The sequence below is a fragment of the Megascapheus bottae genome, chromosome 16 (genome assembly GCF_031878675.1).
Source record: "Megascapheus bottae isolate mThoBot1 chromosome 16, mThoBot2.hap1, whole genome shotgun sequence".
In the NCBI taxonomy this organism is placed as follows: domain Eukaryota; kingdom Metazoa; phylum Chordata; class Mammalia; order Rodentia; family Geomyidae; genus Megascapheus; species Megascapheus bottae.
The window spans coordinates 54215002-54235112 of NC_143524.1; the positions used below are offsets into that span (position 1 = coordinate 54215002).

General features: G+C 38.2%; 1 protein-coding gene across 3 annotated transcripts in view; it reads left to right on the forward strand.

The window, feature by feature from the left end:
• Hikeshi (heat shock protein nuclear import factor hikeshi) overlaps positions 1 to 16335 on the forward strand; it is a 32290-nt gene extending 15955 nt beyond the window's left edge. For 2 of the 3 annotated variants that reach the window (XM_090349129.1, XM_090349131.1), the window contains 3 exons: positions 12008 to 12159; positions 14455 to 14573; positions 16014 to 16335. In XM_090349129.1, the coding sequence (XP_090205255.1) occupies positions 12008 to 12159; positions 14455 to 14573; positions 16014 to 16068 (326 nt within the window). In that variant the 3' untranslated portion in view covers positions 16069 to 16335. Of the gene's footprint in view, positions 1 to 1377; positions 1535 to 12007; positions 12160 to 14454; positions 14574 to 16013 lie in introns of all 3 variants that reach the window. The other variant, XM_090349130.1, reaches the window with a different exon arrangement.
• Positions 16336 to 20111: the final 3776 nt, after the last annotated feature.

Here is a 20111-nt window from a genome sequence, read left to right on the forward strand (position 1 = left end):
TCCACATCTTTCAGAGTTAAATAGCAAACACAAGAGGATTATTTATTCATTTTTATTTGGTCTTAGTACAAAGCAGTATTTCATGTCCAGTTTTTCCTGAACATTTTCTCAGTGGACTACATCTTTTCCAATAAAGTCCTGTGACTAGCCATCATCTTACTTTTCTGATATATGTCCATTTTATTAAAATAAAATGTATTCTTTTAGAATGGTAAATCTGTCTCCCACATATATCTAAGTATATTGGTCTCATTTTTATTTGTACTATCGTAATATTTTTCAAAGTTCTTTTCTTATGTTTTACCCAGCTTCAGTAGAATTAAAATTTAAGAATCTTACTGGACACCAGTTGGCTTATGCCTGTAATCCTAGCTATTCAATCTGAGATCCAAAGGATTGAGGCTAAAGGCCTGCAAGAGTAGAACATTTTGAGAGATTACATTTCCAAAAGACTAGCAAAAAGCTAAACTGTAAGGATAGCTCACTTGGTAAAGGGCCAACTGAGCAAGAGTACAAGATTCTTGAGTTCAAAGCCTGGAACTGCTCAGTCAGTTATCAGTGCCTGTCAACCTAGCTACTCACAGCAATGAGATCTGAGAGTTTAGTTTAAAGCCAGTCCAGGCAGACAATCTGAGTGACTTATCTCTAAATAACCAGCAAAAAGGCAGAGGTGGAGATATGGCTCAAGTAGGAGAGGGCTAGCTCTATGAGTGAAAGAGTCATTTGAGAACTAGAGAACCCAGTACCAGAAAAAAAAAACCAAAAAAACAAAACCCAACCTAGTACACAAAACACACACACACACACACACACACACACCCAGAAACACACATATCTGTATATATGCATATATATATACACACATGCATAGATATATACATACACATACATACAGATGAGCTGTGTGTGTATGTGTGTACCAAGCAATGCAAGATTTGAGTTCAAACTGGCAGTGTCAAAGGAAAATAAAAATTAAGGAAGGAGATGGAGAAAAGGAAAGGGAAAGGAAAATGAAGGAAGACAAATGACATTGTTTCAATGTTCAACAAAACTCAACTGAATACTGGTTTCCAATTGTAATGCACATCTGTTAGAACCTGAAATTATGGATAATGAAATGACATGTTAATTTTAAGAAGTTTTGGTTCATGATTTATGAGGAATATGAGTATAATACCTCTTACAGTTTAAATGATTATGAATTTGGGAGGAGAAAGCAGTTTTTTTTTAACCAAAATAACTTTATATTGTGTTTATATTTGCATATTTATGCATTTGTTAAAGGTAGTAATACTATTTGAAGAGTTTATGTAAGCCACATGCACATACGCTTCCATACACATGAAGTTCAACTCAAAACCTTCCTTTTCTCTATAGGTTAACTATTTGTAAAGTGTTTCAACAGACAAGGAGGACATGGCTCAAAGCCTCAGTCAGGGAGAATTCGAGTGACATCTACAGTGGAAAATTATTTGGAGAATGGGAAACAGAAGAGACCGAGATTGGAAGAGCAGGTCTGGGAAAAGGACATTAGGTCAGATATAAAAACATGTAGAGCTTTACAAATATTTTTTATTGTGTTATAGCACTTGAATATGTGGTTATACTTAATAAAAGAGTAAGCAGTTGTTGCCTAAATCACCTGTGGCATAAGACAGAGGGCTGTCTCTGTGAGTGAGTATGGTAGTAGTTCTGTAGAGTACTTTATGACAGAAGGCCTTCATGGTAAATTAGGCACTTTATAGTTGAGTTATTTTGGTCAGGGTTCTACTGTGAGATACTGTTAGTATGGGGCTCACACCTGGCATATTTAAAAAGCACTAAGATCTGAGGATTGCGTTCAAACCCAGCCCTGGTGGAAAAGGTGAGACTGTGATCTCCAGTTAACCACCAAAAACAAAACAAACAACCCCAACAACGAACAGCTGTAATCTTAGCTACATAGGAGGTTGAGATCTAAGGATCTAAGTTCAAAGCCAGCTGGGGCTGGAAAGTTGTGAGACTCTTTATTTCCAATTAACCGTAAAAACAACAACAAACAACAACAACAACAACAACAAAACCCAGAAGTAGAATGCTAGCTTTGTTAGAAATGAAAGACAGCTTTACTTTGGAAAACATTAAATTACAAGATAATGATAAGAATAGCACAAGGAATTCTTTACTCATTTTCCCTGCATTTATCAGTTTTTTAGATCTATCAACTATACTTGCTTTAGTCCTTCCTTCCTTCCTTCCTTCCTTCCTTCCTTCCTTCCTTCCTTCCTTCCTTCCTTCCTTCCTTCCCAGTCCTGGGGCTTGAACTCAGGGCCTGAGCACTGTCCTTGGGCTTTCTCAAGGCTAGAGCTCTTCTTCCACTTGAGCCACAGCACCAATTCTGGCTTTTTCTATGTATGTGGCACCTAGGAATCAAACCTGGGTCTTTGTGCATGCTAGGCAAGCACTCTACCACTAGGCCAAACTCTTCGGCCTATCTTTTTCTTTTATAACCACAGTATAATGGTCACATTTAGTGAGAATACAAAGCTGTGTGCCCCCCCCCCCCCCACGACCCCTGCCCCATACCCCATACTAGAGCTTAGAACTCAAGACTTTGAGCTTGCTCACAGCTGATGTTCTACCACTGGAGCCACACTCAATTTACATGATTTTTAGAGATGAATCTCATGGAGTTGTTTGCCCATGGGCTGCCTCTAAATTAAGATCCTCAGAGCTCAACTTTAAGAGTGAACAGAATTATAAGAGTGAACCTTTGGAACCTGACTTGAATAGAAAACCTTTACTAGCCAGGCACTGATGGCTCATACTTTCAATCCTAGCTACTTATTAGGAGGCTAAGATCTGAGGATTGCAGTTTGAAGCTAGCCTGGGCAGAAAAGTTCATGATACTCTTATCTCCACTCTCAGAAAAAGCCAAAAGTGGCACTGTGGCACAAGTGGTAGATCAGTACCTTGAGCACAAAGAAGCTCAGAGACAATACCTAGGCGATGTGTTCAAGCCCCAGGACTGACCAAATATAATAGTAATAGTAACAGTAATAGAGATAAGATTTAGCAATGAAGAATTTTTAGAAAATGCTAAGATTACTAATTGAATTTTATTTTTTTCTTCATAATTATCTCCAGTCTGCTCTTTTTGAGATTTTTGTGATATTTTACTGTTACTGCTTTTTGCTTTCTCTGTATATAACATTTATGGTTTCTCATTTCATCCAGCTCAATTGCCAAAATTCTAATGGGCTAGAGCTTGGCCTAGTCATAGAGTGCTTACCTAGCATACATGAAGCCTTGGGTTCAATTCCTCGGTACCACATATACACAAAAAGCTGGAAATGGTGCTGTGGCTCAAGTGGTAGAATGCTGGCCTTGGGAAAGCCCAAGGACAGTGTCCAGGCTCTGAGTTCAAGCCCCGGGCAGGTCTGGCAAAAAAAAAAAATCTTAGAAGAGTAGATAGAATGAGCAAAGCTCAAGCAGCAACTGATAGACCAATTCACACAAGTAGAGCTGGTGCCAGAATGGAAACCTCTTTTGTTTCTTTCTCTTTCTGTTTTTCCTTCCTTCCTTCCTTCCTTCCTTCCTTCCTTCCTTCCTTCCTTCCTTCCATCCTTCCGTCCTTCCTCCTTTCTTCCTTCCTCCTTCCTTCCTTCCTCCTTCCTTCCTCCTTCCTTCCTTCCTTCCTCTCTTCCTCTTCCTCCTCCTCCTCCTCTTCTTCCTCCTCCTCTTCCTCCCCTCTCCCTTCCTCCTTCTTCTTTTACTAAAACTACAACTTTGACAGGTCCTTGCAATCACTCAGCTTGTTTGGCTGTTTGAAGTTCTATCATTTGAGCCATACCAGTTTTTTTTGGACATGGAATCTTTTTGACTTTTCTTTTTTTTCTTCTTTTTTTTTTTTTTTTTTTTTTTTGCCAGTCCTGGGCTTGTGCTCAAGGCTTGAGCACTGTCCTTGCGCTTTTTCAAGGCTGGTGTTCTACCACTTGAGCCTTAGCACCACTTCTGGCTTTTTTTCTATGTATGTGGTACTGAGGAATCAAACCCGGGTCTTTGTGCATGCTAGGCAAGCACTCTATCATTTAGGCCAAACTCACGGCCCTCTTTCTGACTTTTCTGTCCAAGCTAGTCTTGAACTGCAATCCTCTGGATCTCAGCCTCCTGAATAGACAGGCATGAGCAACTGGTGCTCACTTTCTAACATTTCTTGACTTGCTTGAGTGGCTTCACCAAACTTAGTAATGAATAAAAATTAGTTAAGAGTTAGTGCCATAGAACTAAACAGTATATATTAAATATGAACTAGAACTGGAATGAGTTTTGACCTTCAAATTGGGAAGACTTGTTTTGACCCTCAGTGACAATTGCTACAGAGTCTTGAGCACAAAGTCTTCTGTGGTCAAGTAATCCAGCCTTAGCCTCTGAAATTGCTAGTATTATGATCATGTGCCAACACATCTGGCTGTATATACTTCTGGTAAAGATGCTTAACCTTAGGGAAAAGGAGAATTGGTATAAAATGGAGAATAATACCCATACATACAAGTGTTTTTACAGCATTTCAGATAGTATGTGCAAAGTGTCTAATCGTGACAGCTATGCACTTGTATACAATAAATGGCTGTGTTTTTATAAAATCATACAATGGCAGTGCTAGAAAATCATGTAGATAGTGAAAGTAGTTAAGAACTTTTTTCCCCCCAGTCCTGGGCCTTGAACTCAGGGCCTGGGCACTGTCCCTGAGCTTCCTTTGCTTAAAGCTACCACTTGAGCCACTCTACCACTTGAGCGACAGCTCCACTTCTAGCTTTTTCTGTTTATGTGGTACTGAGGAATTGAACCCAGGGCTTCATGCATGCCAGGCAAGTATTCTACTACTAAGCCATATTCCCAGCCCTAGTTCAGAACATTTAAGGGTGTTTTACTGCACAGGTTAGTGTATAGGGTCCTTGAGAGTAGAAACTATTTCAGGGGAGGATGGTACTAAAGTTTGAATGTAGAGTTTTGTACTGCCCAGGTACTTTACCACGTGAACCATGACCTTAGCCTTTTGTTTCCTTTTTCTACTTTTATTAGCATATATTAGTTGTGCCAGAGGGAATTTCATTGTGGCATGAAAAAAACCACAAAACTATGTGGACTTATATTCTTCCTCATTCAGCTCCCTTTTCAGTCTAGCCACCCCTTGCTGGGACCTATCCCCTCCTCTCCTCTCTTCCCCTCCAACGGAGCCTGTTTTACTTTTTTTTTCCATTCATCATTTTTTTGTGTGTGCGGGACCTGAAGCTTGAACTCAAGGCCTTGGTGCTGTCTCACCTTTTTTGCTTAGCACTCCGTCACTTAAGCCACAGCTCCACTTTCAGCTTTTCTGAAGAGAAAAGAGGAGATAAGAGCCTTGTGAACTTTCTTGCCCAGACTGGCTTTGAACTGCGCTGCTCAGACCTCAGCCTTCTGAGTAGCTAAGATTGTAGGTGTGAGCCATTGGTACCTAGCTCCATTCATATTTTTTTCTAGTGTGTATTTTTTTCTAGTGTGTATTCATTGCACCAAAGGTTTCAACATAGTATTTCAGATGTGTATATACTGTGTTTTGCTACAGTAATCTTGTTTTTTTTTTTTCCTTCTATCCCTCCATGCTCTTGTTGATCAACAGCTTTCATTAAGATTCATTATTTTGAGATATGGTCTTGACTTTTGCCCTACAGTCCTGTTAAATGCTTCCCATGTACTTGAGATGACAAGCAATCACCTTTTACTGGTTGAAATAAGAATCTGAATGTTTTACCTGGCTGGCCTCAACAGCCTATCCTCTTATTTTCTGCCTAGAATTGCATAAGTGAGCCACTGTGCCCAGCTATATATGTGTGTGTGTGTGTGTGTGTGTGTGTGTGTATTTTCTGCCTAGAATTGCATGTGTGAGCTACCATGCCCAGCTATTTGTGTGTGTGTGTGTGTGTGTGTGTGTGTGTGTGTGTGTGTTTTAATCAGTTTTATTGTCAGGGTAATGTATAGAGGGATTACAGTTACATACATAGTAACTAATTTCTTGTTAAACATTGTTAACCCACCTACGTTTTTCTCCCACTTCTCCAACCCCCCCCCAGTCGCAAAGTTTATTTCCAACTTATTTTCTTATGAGTTGTTGTCTTGTTGTTATACTGGTTCACCCTTTGTCTTACCATTTTGTTGTTCCCCTTCCCTTCCCTAATTCAAATAAATGTATATACAATATACCAGGTATCAAAATCAAATACAGCAGCAACAGGAGATAAACCATAGGGGGAAAAAAGAAAGTAAAAAGAAATAACTTCTCATAGTACATTAAAAACAACAGCCATAAAGAAAAATCTATTGTTTCCATATTGTGGGCTTCATTTCCCTTAACATCATCCTATGTGGTCTTGCATATATAACTATTGAGCTGTTGTGATCCTCTGCTAGGAAAATCCTAGACATACACTAGTTATTACAAATGAAGTAAACCATGGAGTCTTTGTTTCTTTGACTCTGGCTTACTTGTTTATAATTTTGCTTTCTGTAGAGCATGGTGGTGGACTTTAGTTAATTCTTTTATCAACTTGGTACCAGGGCTTGAACTCAGGACCTCAAAGTTTCACTTAGCTTTTATATTCCCAACTAGTGCTCTACCACTTGAACCACACCTCCACTACAGTCTTTTTAATGGTTAATTGGAGATAGTGTATGTCTGGTTATTCTGCCTAACTGGCTTCAAATCCTGATCCTCAGATCTTAACCTCCTCAATAGCTCGGGTGACTGGTCTGAGCCACCAGTGGTGGCTCTTCAATTACTTCTTAAAAGTACATTTGGGATATCCAAATTCAAACATATTACAGAGTCAGATATATTACCATTAAAAAAAGTAAATCTAGCCGGGAGTTTGGCCTAGTGGTAAAGTGCTTGCCTAGCATGCATGAAGACCTAGGTTCGATTCCTTAGTACTACATACATAGAAAAAAGGCAGAAGTGGTGCTGAGGCTCAAGTAGTAGAGCTCTAGCCTTGAGAAAGCCCAAGGACAGTGCTCAGGCCCTGAGTGCAAGCCCAGGACTGGCAAAAAAAAAAAAATCTAAAAATACTCACTGCTGAAAAAATTCTGAGTCATATTATGTAGTCATAGAATTTATATTAGGGAAAAATGTAATTTCAGGCTTGTTAGGCTATCAGAAATGAAGCAAAGAAGTTTTAGAAATACAGATTTCTAAATTTTCATATTCAGTACTAAGAATGCTGTTAAGCAGACTTAAGTAAGATATTTTTCTGTATGCTTAATACCATATGTCATTCTATCTAAATGCTACTGTATAGTGAATTACTTTGCACATTTTTTTCTTGGCTATTTTTGTCACCCTTTGCTACTATGTATATCTACAGTGTCTCAACCATTGTGTTTTTCCTTCCTTAATTTTTTTTTTGAGCCTTTTAAATATTACAACTACTGGCAGGGAGTTTGGCCTAGTGGTAGAGTGCTTGCCTAGCATGAATAAAGACCCAGGTGTCATTTCTCGGTACCATATACATAGAAAAAGCTGGAAGTGGTGCTATGGCTCAAGCGGTAGGGTTCTAGCCTTAGCAAACCCAAGGACAGTGCTCAGGCTCTGAGCTCAAGCCCAGGACTAGCAAGAAAAAAAATGATAACTACTGATTTTTAAATTATCTTTAAGTACTTGTGCATAGGAGTTTCCATTTAACAAAGCAATTTATGAAAGTCACCCTTTTGAACACTCTCATCCGTTCTTTCTCTACACCCTTCCCTCACTCTTACTAATTTTGTAGGATATACATTAGATTTTTTTCTGCATTTTCTCCTTCTCTTCATTTGTCTTACCCTTTTTCCTTGACCCCACCTTACTCCTTTTGAGTACCTACTTTCTGGTATTTTATTTTGCTGCACTTGGATTTTGCCTTTCTAAAGAATCATACTATTTGATTTCTCCCTTGAGTCATGTTTCATTTGAATGTACTTGCATTCCACCCAACCTATTTTCTTACCAGTTCTTAAGCTAAATCTAGATTCCACATGTAAGGGAAAACATGGATCTTTTGTATCCCTGGGCCTGACTTACTTGGCTTAACATAATTTTTCCAACTCTTAATTTCTTTGAAAATGGTATACTGTCATTCTTTCTAATGGATGAGTAAAATTTCATTGTGTATGTATAGCTCATTTTCTTGACCCATTCATCCATTGAGAGGCACCTGGGCATCCACTGTATACCTTGGCTATGGTGAAGTGCTGCAGTAAACATGGCTGTGTTAGTAATCTTTTGAGTAAATGTCCAGGAGTGGAATTGCTGATTCATAGGGTAGTTTTATGTTTAATTTTTTGAGGGATGTCCTCAGTGCTTTCCAGAGTGGTCGAACAGAATTACATTTCCACCAACAGTGTATTGGTGCTGAACACTCCCCAGCATGTTGTTGTTTGTTTTCTTGATAATGACCATCTAAATGAGGTGAAGTGGAATCTCAATGTTGTTTTGATTTGCATTTCCTTTATGGCCAGAGATGATGAGCAAATCTTCATGTGTCCATTGGTAAATTTATTCTGAGAAGACTAGTTAGCGCATTAACCCATTTATTTATTGAGTTGTTGGCTTTTTGAGAGTTTACTTACTGCTTCATTTGCTAGTCCTGGTACTTAAACTCAGGGTCTAGGCATTGTCTCTGAGCTTCTTTAGTTCAAGTCTAGCTAGCACTCTACCACTGAGCCACAGCACCACTTCTGGCTATTTCTGTGTATATGATACTGAGGAATCAAACCTAGGGCTTCATGCATGCTAAGCGAGCACTTCACCATTAGGCCGGATTCCCAGCTTGAGGGTTTAATTTTTTTAAGTTTTCTGAAAACTCATTTTATCTTGGAGTTAGTAGTATGGGCTCACTGGATCACTTGGTAAATCTAAGTAAGATGCTTTTGGAGATATTAATGATTTTATTTTTCCAATATTGTGAAACATTTTAAATTCCAACCGGGAAATTAATCAATTATTGTCAAGCATTGCTAAAAAGAAATGCCTAGAAAAATGAAATGTAAGAGTGGAATTGCTCTGAGCAGAAGTTGGCCATTGTAAAGAGTGTGGTAGTCAATACTTTAGTCTGTGGAGACCACAAATAACCTCCAAGGTATACAACCCATCTTCTAAGACATAATAAAAGGAGACTACAAACATCATCTTTATAGTCTGATTTTAACTTTTAATAAGTAAAATATTAAGTTCATACTTGATCATTCATAATGGTTAAAACAAAACTGGCAGAATTTTATAATTAGCCACATCAGAAAGTGAATGCACAGTTGTAGATACATTCGATACTAATGATGGCAAAGTTTCTTGCTCTAACTACCAAAATCTCAGGTTATAATTTTTTTTTTTTAATTGCACATACTGGAGTTTAAACTCAGGGCCTCATACTTGACAGGCAAGTGCTCTTCCACATCACGGCCCCAAAGAGCATGAATCTTTAGATGATAATCTTTTTTTTTTGAGGGGAGCAGAGGTTTGTTGGGGGTTGGGGCGGGGGGAGGAGGGGTGGGAATCTCAGGCCTTCCGCACTGCCCCTCCTGCTTCCTCTAGGCGTGGACGTGCGTCCCCACCCCCTTCCTGCTGACCTTGAGTACCCGCTTGTCCTTGGACACCTCGCGCTGTCCTGGGCGCGCTGCTCACCTCGCGGATCATGTCCCGCACGAACATGGTGTGCTTGGTGAGGCGCTCACGGTGGCGGCCGTGCCTCGACTTGCTCACGTTCTTGGTCACTTTGTGGCCCGTGTTGAGGCCCACGACCATGGGGTAGTGCAGAGCCATGGCCGTACCGAACTGCACGGAACTCCTTCAGATGATAATCTTAGGAGTTCTCTCAAGTAAATAACTGTTGATTGAACAGTACATTCCTGAAGGTTAAAAAATGCTGTTTAACTTAATCATCTAGGTAGGGATTATCATTTGGTGTTTTATAATCACATCTTAGACATATGGCGAAAAGACAAGAGCTGGTAATTTTTTCATCTCTTATATTTGTGCTCCAAATTTGAGTAGATATGGTTTGTAAGTGGGTAGATCCTGAAAGTAGATGTGTATGCCAAGGTGATTGAAAGGAAATATAGAAATAGAAAAAATTAACTGGATTACTTATTCTAAAATGATCTTTGAAGATGTAAAATTAAGACTTACAAAAATTATAGATTGGGCTGGGAGTTTGGCCTAGTGGTGGAGTGCTTGCCTAGCATGTACCCAGGTACAATTCCTCGGTAGGACATAGAAAAAAGCCGGGGGAAAAGAAAAAGAAAAAAGCCGAAAGTGGTGCTGAGGCTCAAGTGATAGAGCTCTAGCCTTGTGAAAACTCAAAGACAGTGCTCAAGCCCTGAGCCCAAGCCCAGGACTGGCCAAAAAAAAGAAAAAAATTATAGATTAGATAAATACCCATCTTTACATTGCATATGCCAGAAAAAAGGCATAACTATAGGCTAGAACCTAATGAAGACCTGATTCATATAAGACCTATGTATTTCATACTCATTCTCTGATGACTGATTGTTATATTCAAAAGACATAGCCCATTTCAGCTGTATAGCTTGAAGATAAGGAAAACTATATATATATATATATATATATATATATATATATATATATATATATATAATTAAACTGTTAAATAAGAGTAAAAAGAGACTTGTAAGTATCATATACAGGATTGTTATAGCTGATTTCACATTAGTGACTGATGTCTAGGAGGCAATTCAGTGACATAAAGTTACGTCCAGGAAGACTTGTATATCCAATAAAACTATGTTCCAGAAATGTGTAAGAAATGAGACATTCCCATATAAACAAAAACTGAGTAGTTGCTGGCAGACCTGCCCTATGACATATGGGAAATTCCTTCATGCTGAAACTAGAGGACTAAAGACAATAAGTCAGAACCACAGAGGAGCTTTTATTAGTTCTAGAGGTTGCAGCTGATGTGTATATTTGATGCAATTTTGTGTGAAGGGGAAAAGTTTGAAGATACTTATTTAAGTTTTAAGGTACTTATTGTCTGATCACAGAATACGTAGAACACAAAGCATTAAATAGGAAAATTCACAGCATTTAGTGAAATACACAATGACTTTTTGGTGGGAGGCACAATCTGAAGATGTCTTTGTGATTGACTAATCAGAGCTTTTAAATATTAATTCTAAAAATTATTTAACTCTTCCAAAGTTAGCATCGAGGGTTTTTTACTTAATTCTCATCTATCTATTTTTCTGTTATTTCATATAGCTGTAGTAGTTTTTAGTTACTTTTTAGAAAAGCAATAGGTAGGATTTTGTGTTTTGTTTTTGATACTACGGTTTGAACTCAGGGCTTGAATAGTGTTGGCTGGTAGGCTCTACCACTTGAGTCACAGCTCCACTTCTGCTTTTTTGCTGATTAATTGGAAATAAGACTGTCACAGACTTTTCTATCACTTGAGTCACAGCTCCACTTCTGCTTTTTTGCTGATTAATTGGAAATAAGACTGTCACAGACTTTTCTATCAAGGCTGGCTTTGAATTGCCATCCTCAGATCTCACCCTCTCAAGTAGCTCAGATTATAGGTGTGAGTAGGGGTGAGCCATTAGCACCGAGCCACATAAAACTTTTTTTTAAGCAGTCCTGGGCTTGAGCTCAGGGCCTAAGCACTGTCCTTGGGCTTTCTCAAGGCTAGTTAGTGCTCTACCACTTGAGCCATAACACTACTTGCAGCTTTTTCTATGTATGTGGTACCAAGGAATTGAACCTGGGTCTTTGTGCATGCTAGGCAAGCACTCTACCACTAGGCTAAAAACCCAACCCCTACATTGAACTTTTAACTCTTACTTTCTGTTAATATCTTAAAAACATTAACCTTTTCCATTTATCCAAATAGAGACAAATCTGCTAGTTTTTAGTGTGGATAGACAATTCTTCACATGTTTACAGAGAAATTTGTATGAATACAGGCTAAATTTGAAATATGTGGCACATATCAATTTCTTTCAGGAGAAGGAAGCCAACACCCTTTTGGAGCCATGAATATTGTTCGAACTCCATCTGTTGCTCAGATTGGAATTTCAGTGGAATTATTGGACAGTCTGGCTCAGCAGACACCAGTAGGCAATGCCGCTGTATCCTCAGTTGACTCATTCACTCAGGTAATAAATACATATTTCTCTCCCTTTTTGTTATCCTCTACTGTATTAAAGTATAATTGACCAATTAAAGTTGTATATTATATATATATTAATATACCAGGTGAAGTTTTGATATACATTTGCATTGTGAAATAATTAAATCAAGCTAACTAGCATACTTACTTGTGTGTGTGTGTGTGAGGGAAAGTGTGGGTGATAGGACTTGAACTTGGCCAGGGCACTATCCCTGAGCTCTTCAGCTCAAGGTTACCACCCTACCCTTGAGCCAAGCCCCACTTTAGAGGTTAATTGGAGATAAGAGTCTCAGATCCTTTTGTGCCCAGGTTGGCTTTGAACCTTGATCCTCAGATCTCAGCCTCCACTGCCCCACCCCAGCGCATACTTTTTTTAGAACAAGATTATGGTATAATGACTTAACAGATTTTAAGTTATTATATAACAGAATACTTACATCTCTCCAGTTTCTTCCTCTTTACTCCCTAACCCTTTACATCCACCATTCTAGGCTCTATTTCTACAAGTTCAATGCTTTTAGTTCCACAAATACATGGAACAGAATGTTTCTCATTCTGTATCTGGTTTATTTTAGTTAGTATAATGTCAAATGGGACAAGTTCCATCATATAGGAAAGACTGGAACATTTCTGATGCTTGTCTTTTAGTTTTCTTTGTGATGCTGTGGTTATCAGGCATTTCTTGCTTGTGTTAGGCAAATGTTCTGCCAGTGAGCTACATCTCCAAGACTTGAGGCAGTACTCAGGTTTGCTTGACATTCTTGTTCTGCTGGCTTTCTACCATTTGAACTCTCTCCAGCCAGCTTTTTTCTAGACACAGAGGGCTCTCTTGGGCTTTTCTGTCTTGGCTGGCTTTGAACCATAAATTCTCTAGTTCTTTGCCTCCTGAATAGGCAGGATTCAGGAGTAAGCTACTGGTGACTGACCCTGAAGCAGTAGTGGGACTTGAATCCAGAGTCTGGGCACTAAGACTTTTTGACTCAAGGCTGGCACTCTACCACTTGAGCCACAGTTCCATTTCTAGCTTTTTCTGCGGTTAATTAGAGCTAAGAGTCTCATGAACTTTTTTTTTTCCTCTCCTTTTGTCCAGTCATGGGACTTGAACTCAGGGCCTGGGCACCATCCTTGGACACTTTTTGCACAAGGCTGACACTCTACCACTTGAGCCACAGCTCCACTTCTGGCTTTTTCTGATATGTGGTACTGAGGAATCGAACCCAGGGCTTCATGCATGCTAGGCAAGCACTCGACCACTAGACTATTCTCCCAGCCCCTCTCATGAACTTTTTTTTTTTTTTTTTTTCCAGTCCTGGGCTTGAGCTCAGGGCCTGAGAACTATCCTTGGACTTTCTCAAGGCTAGAGCTCTACCACTTGAGCCTCAGCACCATTTCTGGCTTTTTTTTATGCATGTGGTACCGAGGAATCGAACCCGGGTCTTCATGCATGCTAGGCAAGCACTTTAACCACTAGGCCAAACTCCCGGCCCCTCATGAACTTTTTTTAAGTAGGTAAATTTTATATTGCTTTCTTTATGATTTGTGGAAAAAAGGATATGATATATAGAAATATTATTTTTATTTATTTTAGGGTTTCTGGGGAGCATTTGCATTAATTGTGCAACATACTTGTTTTTCTCACAGTTTTAAAATCCTAATAAGAAAAGTCCCTCTTGTATGGAAAAGGCTTCAGGGCTTGGGTATAGTTTTGAGAAAGTAATGTTAGGAAAACAAATTTTTTTTTTTTTGGTGGGTCATGGAGCTTGAACTCGGCCTGGGCACTGTCCCTGATCTCTTCAGCTCAAGGCTACTGCCCTGCCCTTGAGCCAAGCCCCACTTCCTGTTTTCTAAAGGTTAATTGGAGGTAAGAGTTTCAGGTCCTTTTGTGCCCGGGCTGGCTTTGAACCTCCTCAGCCTCCTGAGTAGCTAAGACTACAGGCATGAGCCACCACACCCAGCAGGAAAACTGTTTTTGAGTAGAAAGTAGTTCTACTTTTAGTTCTTCACTTGCTGCTTGGTATAGTACTAAAACCCATTTAATTCGGAAGGGAAATGAGTGAGTTTATTTCTGGCTTTTACTAAGGAAACTTGGAGGATCTTAGTTAAAAAAAAAAAAAACCAACAACAACAAAGAAAAAACAAATTAGAAGGAAAACATGTTCTCTCTTATCCCCCAAATGTCATTTTATGACCACCCTTAGCTTTTAGCATTTAACTGGGAATGTAGCAGTTCTTAAAGTTCATTTAGTATAACTCCCTGACCTGTTTATTATAAACTTTTCAGTTCACACAGAAGATGTTAGACAACTTCTACAACTTTGCTTCATCATTTGCTGTGTCCCAGGCCCAGATGACACCAAGTCCATCTGAGATGTTCATTCCAGCAAATGTGGTTCTGAAATGGTAAGAGGCATTTTCTGTTGTAAGTGTAGAAACTCTATATTTTGTCTGTGAAGGTATTTCTTCCTTGACATTTAAACCTTTTTAATTATGGACATGTTAACATTTTAGAAGGCAATGATATGTATACTGAACGGTGTTGATCATGAATGATCTTCACCCTAACTATTCAGTTATTTAATAGCCATGTGAATTTGATATATATATATACATATATATATATGTATATATATACACACACACATTTGCCTCTTTTAGAGAAAAATGAGGATTGTACATTTTTGTATATTTTGAATTAGAATTAGCAGTCCTATATGTGACTCTTATCAGTCCAGCCTCTTTTTCCTTTTTCTAAAAAACCCCTGACTTTCCCTTGGTTTTGCTTTGTGGGCATTTCTTTTCCCTTTGAGTACCCCAGTGGTAGGGGTCTTCAGAAGGCTTTGTAAAGCAGTACCCTGATATACCGAGAGCACCACAGCATAGTAGGTTTGAATTTTGTCACAGACAGTTACATGACTTGAAGCAAATTACCCTCATCTATTCATGTATGACATGAGAACTTATTTTTTTCTTCACTCCTTTCTAGCACTTAAATTTACCAAAGATAAAGTTACTAAAATTTATGATTTGTACCCTCTGATAAAATCTGTTCAAAACTGCTCTCTTAGATAACTGTGTTTGTTCTCTCTTTAATATGAACAAATTTTCAGATTTGCTTTTTAGAAATGGTATGTGAAATTATTTTGACAAGTTAGTTGCTCAGTAGAAAGATGATTTTTTAATATTTTATTTATTTTTTTATATATTTTTATTGTAATTAATAAAAGGGTTACATGATATTTGCCAGATAGAAGGTGCATTAATTCACATGCATTGATACCCTTTCACATGTCTTGGTACCCATTACCCTCCCCCCACCCACCACCCACTCCCTGTATTGGTTTTCCCCCCTTCCCTATCAAGTTTCAGATAACCAAATACAAATAAATTCAATATATCAGATAACAAAGTGAGATACTGTAACAATATGAGATACCCAAGGGACAGCAAAGGAGATGAGGGATAACATAGTACATTAAGGACAACAATCATTCGTTATATGGCTTTTGTTTCAATATCCTGGAGGTCCTTTCAATTAGCTTCATACTATATGGCCTTATGTATCAAGGTTTTGCTCTATTGCAGATCTCTGCTAGGAGAGCCCAAGGTTTCTACTGATTATGACAAATGAGGGAAACCATTGAGCCTAAGTTCCTTTGAGTCTGGCTTACTTCACTTAATATGATTTTTTCTAAGTCTTTCCATTTCCTAACAAATGGGTCGATGTCATTCTTTCTGACAGCAGCATAGAATTCCATTGTGTACAAATACCACAGCTTGTTGATCCACTCATCAACTGAGGGAAGATGATTTTAATTTTCTTATGTGGATTTTGTCTTCTAGGTATGAAAACTTTCAAAGACGACTAGCACAGAATCCTCTCTTTTGGAAAACATAATTTGAATAAAATGATTTTAATGGATTTTGAAATTTGTCATTGTTTGAAGATAAATGACCCTGTTTAATAACCTGAAGTCTAAAGAATCATGAAGTCTTAAGTTTTGAAACTTCATAGTGACTGAAAATATTTATAAAAATTGCAAACATTGAAAACTGAAAATATGTTTATTATTTTTTCCCTTTTACATGTAAGCTACTATCAGAGGCAAATTTACTGTTCTAGTTTATCATTAATTTTACTTAAAAATAAAGCCTATTCATAGTAGCACTTTGCCAAATGCTGGTTCATGTTTAATCTATTCATGTTTGTTTTCACAGTGGCTTACTAGAGTAATAAACTTGAAATCAACAATCTCAGAATTAGGAACTTTCGAGAATTGTGGCATGCATTTTATTTTATTTTATTTTATTTATTTTATTTATTATTTTTTTTTGCCAGTCCTGGGCTTGAGCTCAGGGCCTGAGCACTGTCCTTGGACTTTCTCAAGGCTAGAGCTCTACCACTTGAGTCTCAGCACCACTTCCGGCTTTTTTCTATGTATGTGGTACCAAGGAATCGAACCCGGGTCTTCGTGCATGCTAGGCCAGCACTTTAACCACTAGGCCAGACTCCCGGCCGTGGCATGCATTTTAGATATGAGAAAAGTATTTCCAAGGAGTGTATTTTTAAGAGTAGCAAATTTCAATTCAGACTGGTTGGCTGTCAGCTTTTATATTGAAAGAATCATGCATAGTTATTTAAAATGACAATGTTAACTACTGATGGACTTTAGTACTATTTAATATTTTACCAGGCAGCTGGGTTGAGAATGTTGGATCCATTATCTTGCATATAAATATAGAGCCTTTGTGTCTAATTTTAAGAGGAACTGACTCATTTATACTGATCAAGACTTTGGCTGATGACCACTTGGATTTATTTGTAATGAAAAGTAGGTTAGAATACATAAAATTGCGCAGACTTATTTGTCAAGCCAGTGTTAGATCCTGATGGATCTGCTTGAGAGTTACTACTGTGTGCCAGTAGCCCTATAATCTTAGCAGCTCCGGTGGTAGAGAGAGAAAATTGCATTTTGAGGAGAGCGTGCAAAAAGTTTGCAAGATTCCATCTCACAGGAGAAAGCTGACCAGGTGATATGTGCCTGCTATCCTAGGATCACAGTCTAAGCTGGCTCAGGCAGAGTAAGGCCTTATAAGGGGCCAGAGGCATAGCTCAAGTGGTAGAGCATCTGTCTAGCAAGTACAACATTCTGAGTTCAAACCCCAGTAACGCCAAAAAAAAAAAAAAAAAAGTTTAAGGTTAGATAATTGCTTGCATTGTTCCAGTGTGGTAAACTTAGCAGTTTTGCAGTTTTGTAGGTTCTGTGCTTTTTAAAAGTTGTTTTTATTTCTCTGGCCTTTTTCCAACATTGAAAACTATATATTTGTCTTCTGGAATTATGATCAGACCAGGTATGTATTTCTCTTTTATTGGCTTTTGATTGTATGTCAGGTTTTCAATTGTAGTGAGTACCCTTACATCTTGTTTACAAATGATTATGATTGAATCATTCATTGACAGCATTTTATCTGGACAGAAAGCATTAGCTATTGCAGTACAATTGACAAGCCAAATGATTATTTTTGTGTTAGTATGTATACCCATGAACCTAGATCACCAAATCTAAGCTACAGAAACATGCCCCAAAGTATTACAGTCAGATGGTCCCTTTCCCTTCCCTCCCTCCCTTCCTCCTTTTTTTTGTTAAAAAAAGAAATTTCAGTATACTTATATTAAGTGGTTTTTTTTGTTGTTTTTTTCAAAACAAAGTTTCACTTCTTACTTTAGGTACCCTAGTGAGTTACACAACTTTGAGGGTATACATTGTTGCCTTGGAGATCTATAATAGACAATAAACACTATGCAGATATGAAATGAAGGAAAGTTAAGACAGGTGATTCAATGGAGGTGGAACTAGAATTGAGTTCTAGATGTTAACCCTTGAGTGAATAATAAGCAATCTAGAAAAATCAAGACCTTCACACTCCAAATATGAAGCTCTAAGTCAAATGCTAGTGAAATACAAATATTTCGTATTCACTTCTATTAGTTGTATTCTGAGTTATTTTCCAGCTTTCAGCAAATGGAAAATCAAAGTGTTTGTCAGTAAATATATAGGAACACTTTGAACAAGTGGATATAATTGCATTTGTAAGACCACTACACAAATTCTTGAAGTCAGAAATGGGAAAGCTCTGAAACTTATAAGCACTTTGCTTCAGTCTTCCATTAGTTATGAATATAATTTGTGCTGTTAAACTGCACCACACTGTAAAAACAGTTTCCTTTCATGAAAAAGACATCACTTTTCCCTCCACAATAGACCTTTTAGTGGAGCTTTTCTTTAATTACTTATTTATATCTTGTATAATCTCTCTTTTCCCAAAGAAATTACACCTTCAAACACTGTCATACTAAAATTTATTGTTCTAGACGTTAGCTCAAGGAATACCTTTTTTTTTTTTTTTTTTTGCCAGTCGTGGCGCTTGAACTCAGGGCCTCAGCACTGTTCTTGGGCTTTCCTTAAGACTAGAGCTCTACCACTTGAGCCACAGCACCACTTCCAGCTTTTTTCTATATATGTGGTACCAAGGAATCGAACCTGGGTCTTCGTGCACGCTAGGCAAGCACTCTACCACTAGGCTAAACTCCCGGCCCCAGTGAATACCTTTTAACAAGGAAAAAGCCAAATTTAATTCTTCCTTTGTTTGAATGACATAAAATATGTACTTTAGAAGTATATAATCTTTTTTTTCTTAAAAAGTCCCAAATCTAAAATGCATGTACATACATGCACGTGCATAGTCTTACACATATATCACCCATATCTCATTTCTAAGATTAGTTAATAAGAAATAAAACGATTTCCCATTCGTCTCGACTACTCAGTTGTAGGAGGGAAATTCACTCGGAGTTCTAGCGCCCATCACTAAGGAAATGAAAATAGGTTGTTTTGTTTTGCTTTTTAAAGTCCATGCTGTAGAATCATGTCCCAAAGTTTTACAGCCAGCCTCTTTCCTTGCCTCTTTTCTTTCTTCTTCTCCCTTTCTCTTTCTCTTGCTTTATTTTAAAGTTTGTTAGTACATATGAATTGAACTACGGGACTTCATTGTGATCATTTGCATTCCTGCTTATACTGCACTTTGTACTGTCTCACATCTTCCCCTTTATTTTATAGTTGTTCTGAGTTTCATTAAGCTAGGCGTACATAGATCATATTCATCCCCATGACCCTCCTCCTCCCCTTCTCACAGCAGTCCCCCCTTTACCTTATTACTGTTAATAATTTTGAATATGACTGGACATATTTGTCTTCTTTAGCTTGACTATCCTCATGATGAACTCCAGTTCTACTCATTTCCCTTGGAAATGATGTCATTCAACTCTTCCGTACGTCCAGATAGTACTCAGTTGTGTATCTTATACTACATTTTCTTTAGCTCTGATTCCAGAGCTTGGCTATTGTGAATACTGCTGTGATAAGCACAAATGTGCGGGTATCTCTAATGTATGCTGAGTTTCATTCTTTTAGGTATATGCCCAATTTTTAGTTCAACTTTTAGGTTTTGGTGAACCCGTATACTGATTTCCCAAATGGCAGAACTAATTTGCACTTCCATCAGCAGTGTATAAAAGTTGCTCCTCTTGGACCAGGAGTTTGGCCTCGTGGTAGAGTGCTTGCCTAGCATGCACAAAGACCCAGGTTTGATTCCTTGCTACCACATACATAGAAAAGTGGTGCTATGGCTCAAGTGGTAGAGCTCTAGCCTTGAGAAAGCCCAAGGATAGTGCCAAGGCCCCGAGTTCAAGCCCCAGGACTGATCAAAAGTAAAATGATTCTCCTCTTCATCCCATCCTTGTTAGCATTTGTTCTGATCTTGATCATATCAAGCCTTTCTGATTGGAGCGAGAGAATCTAGTACTGTATCAATTTGATTTTTCCTTCATGGCTAAAGATGTTGAACATTTCTTCATGTGTTTGCCATTTGTGCTTTTGAGAA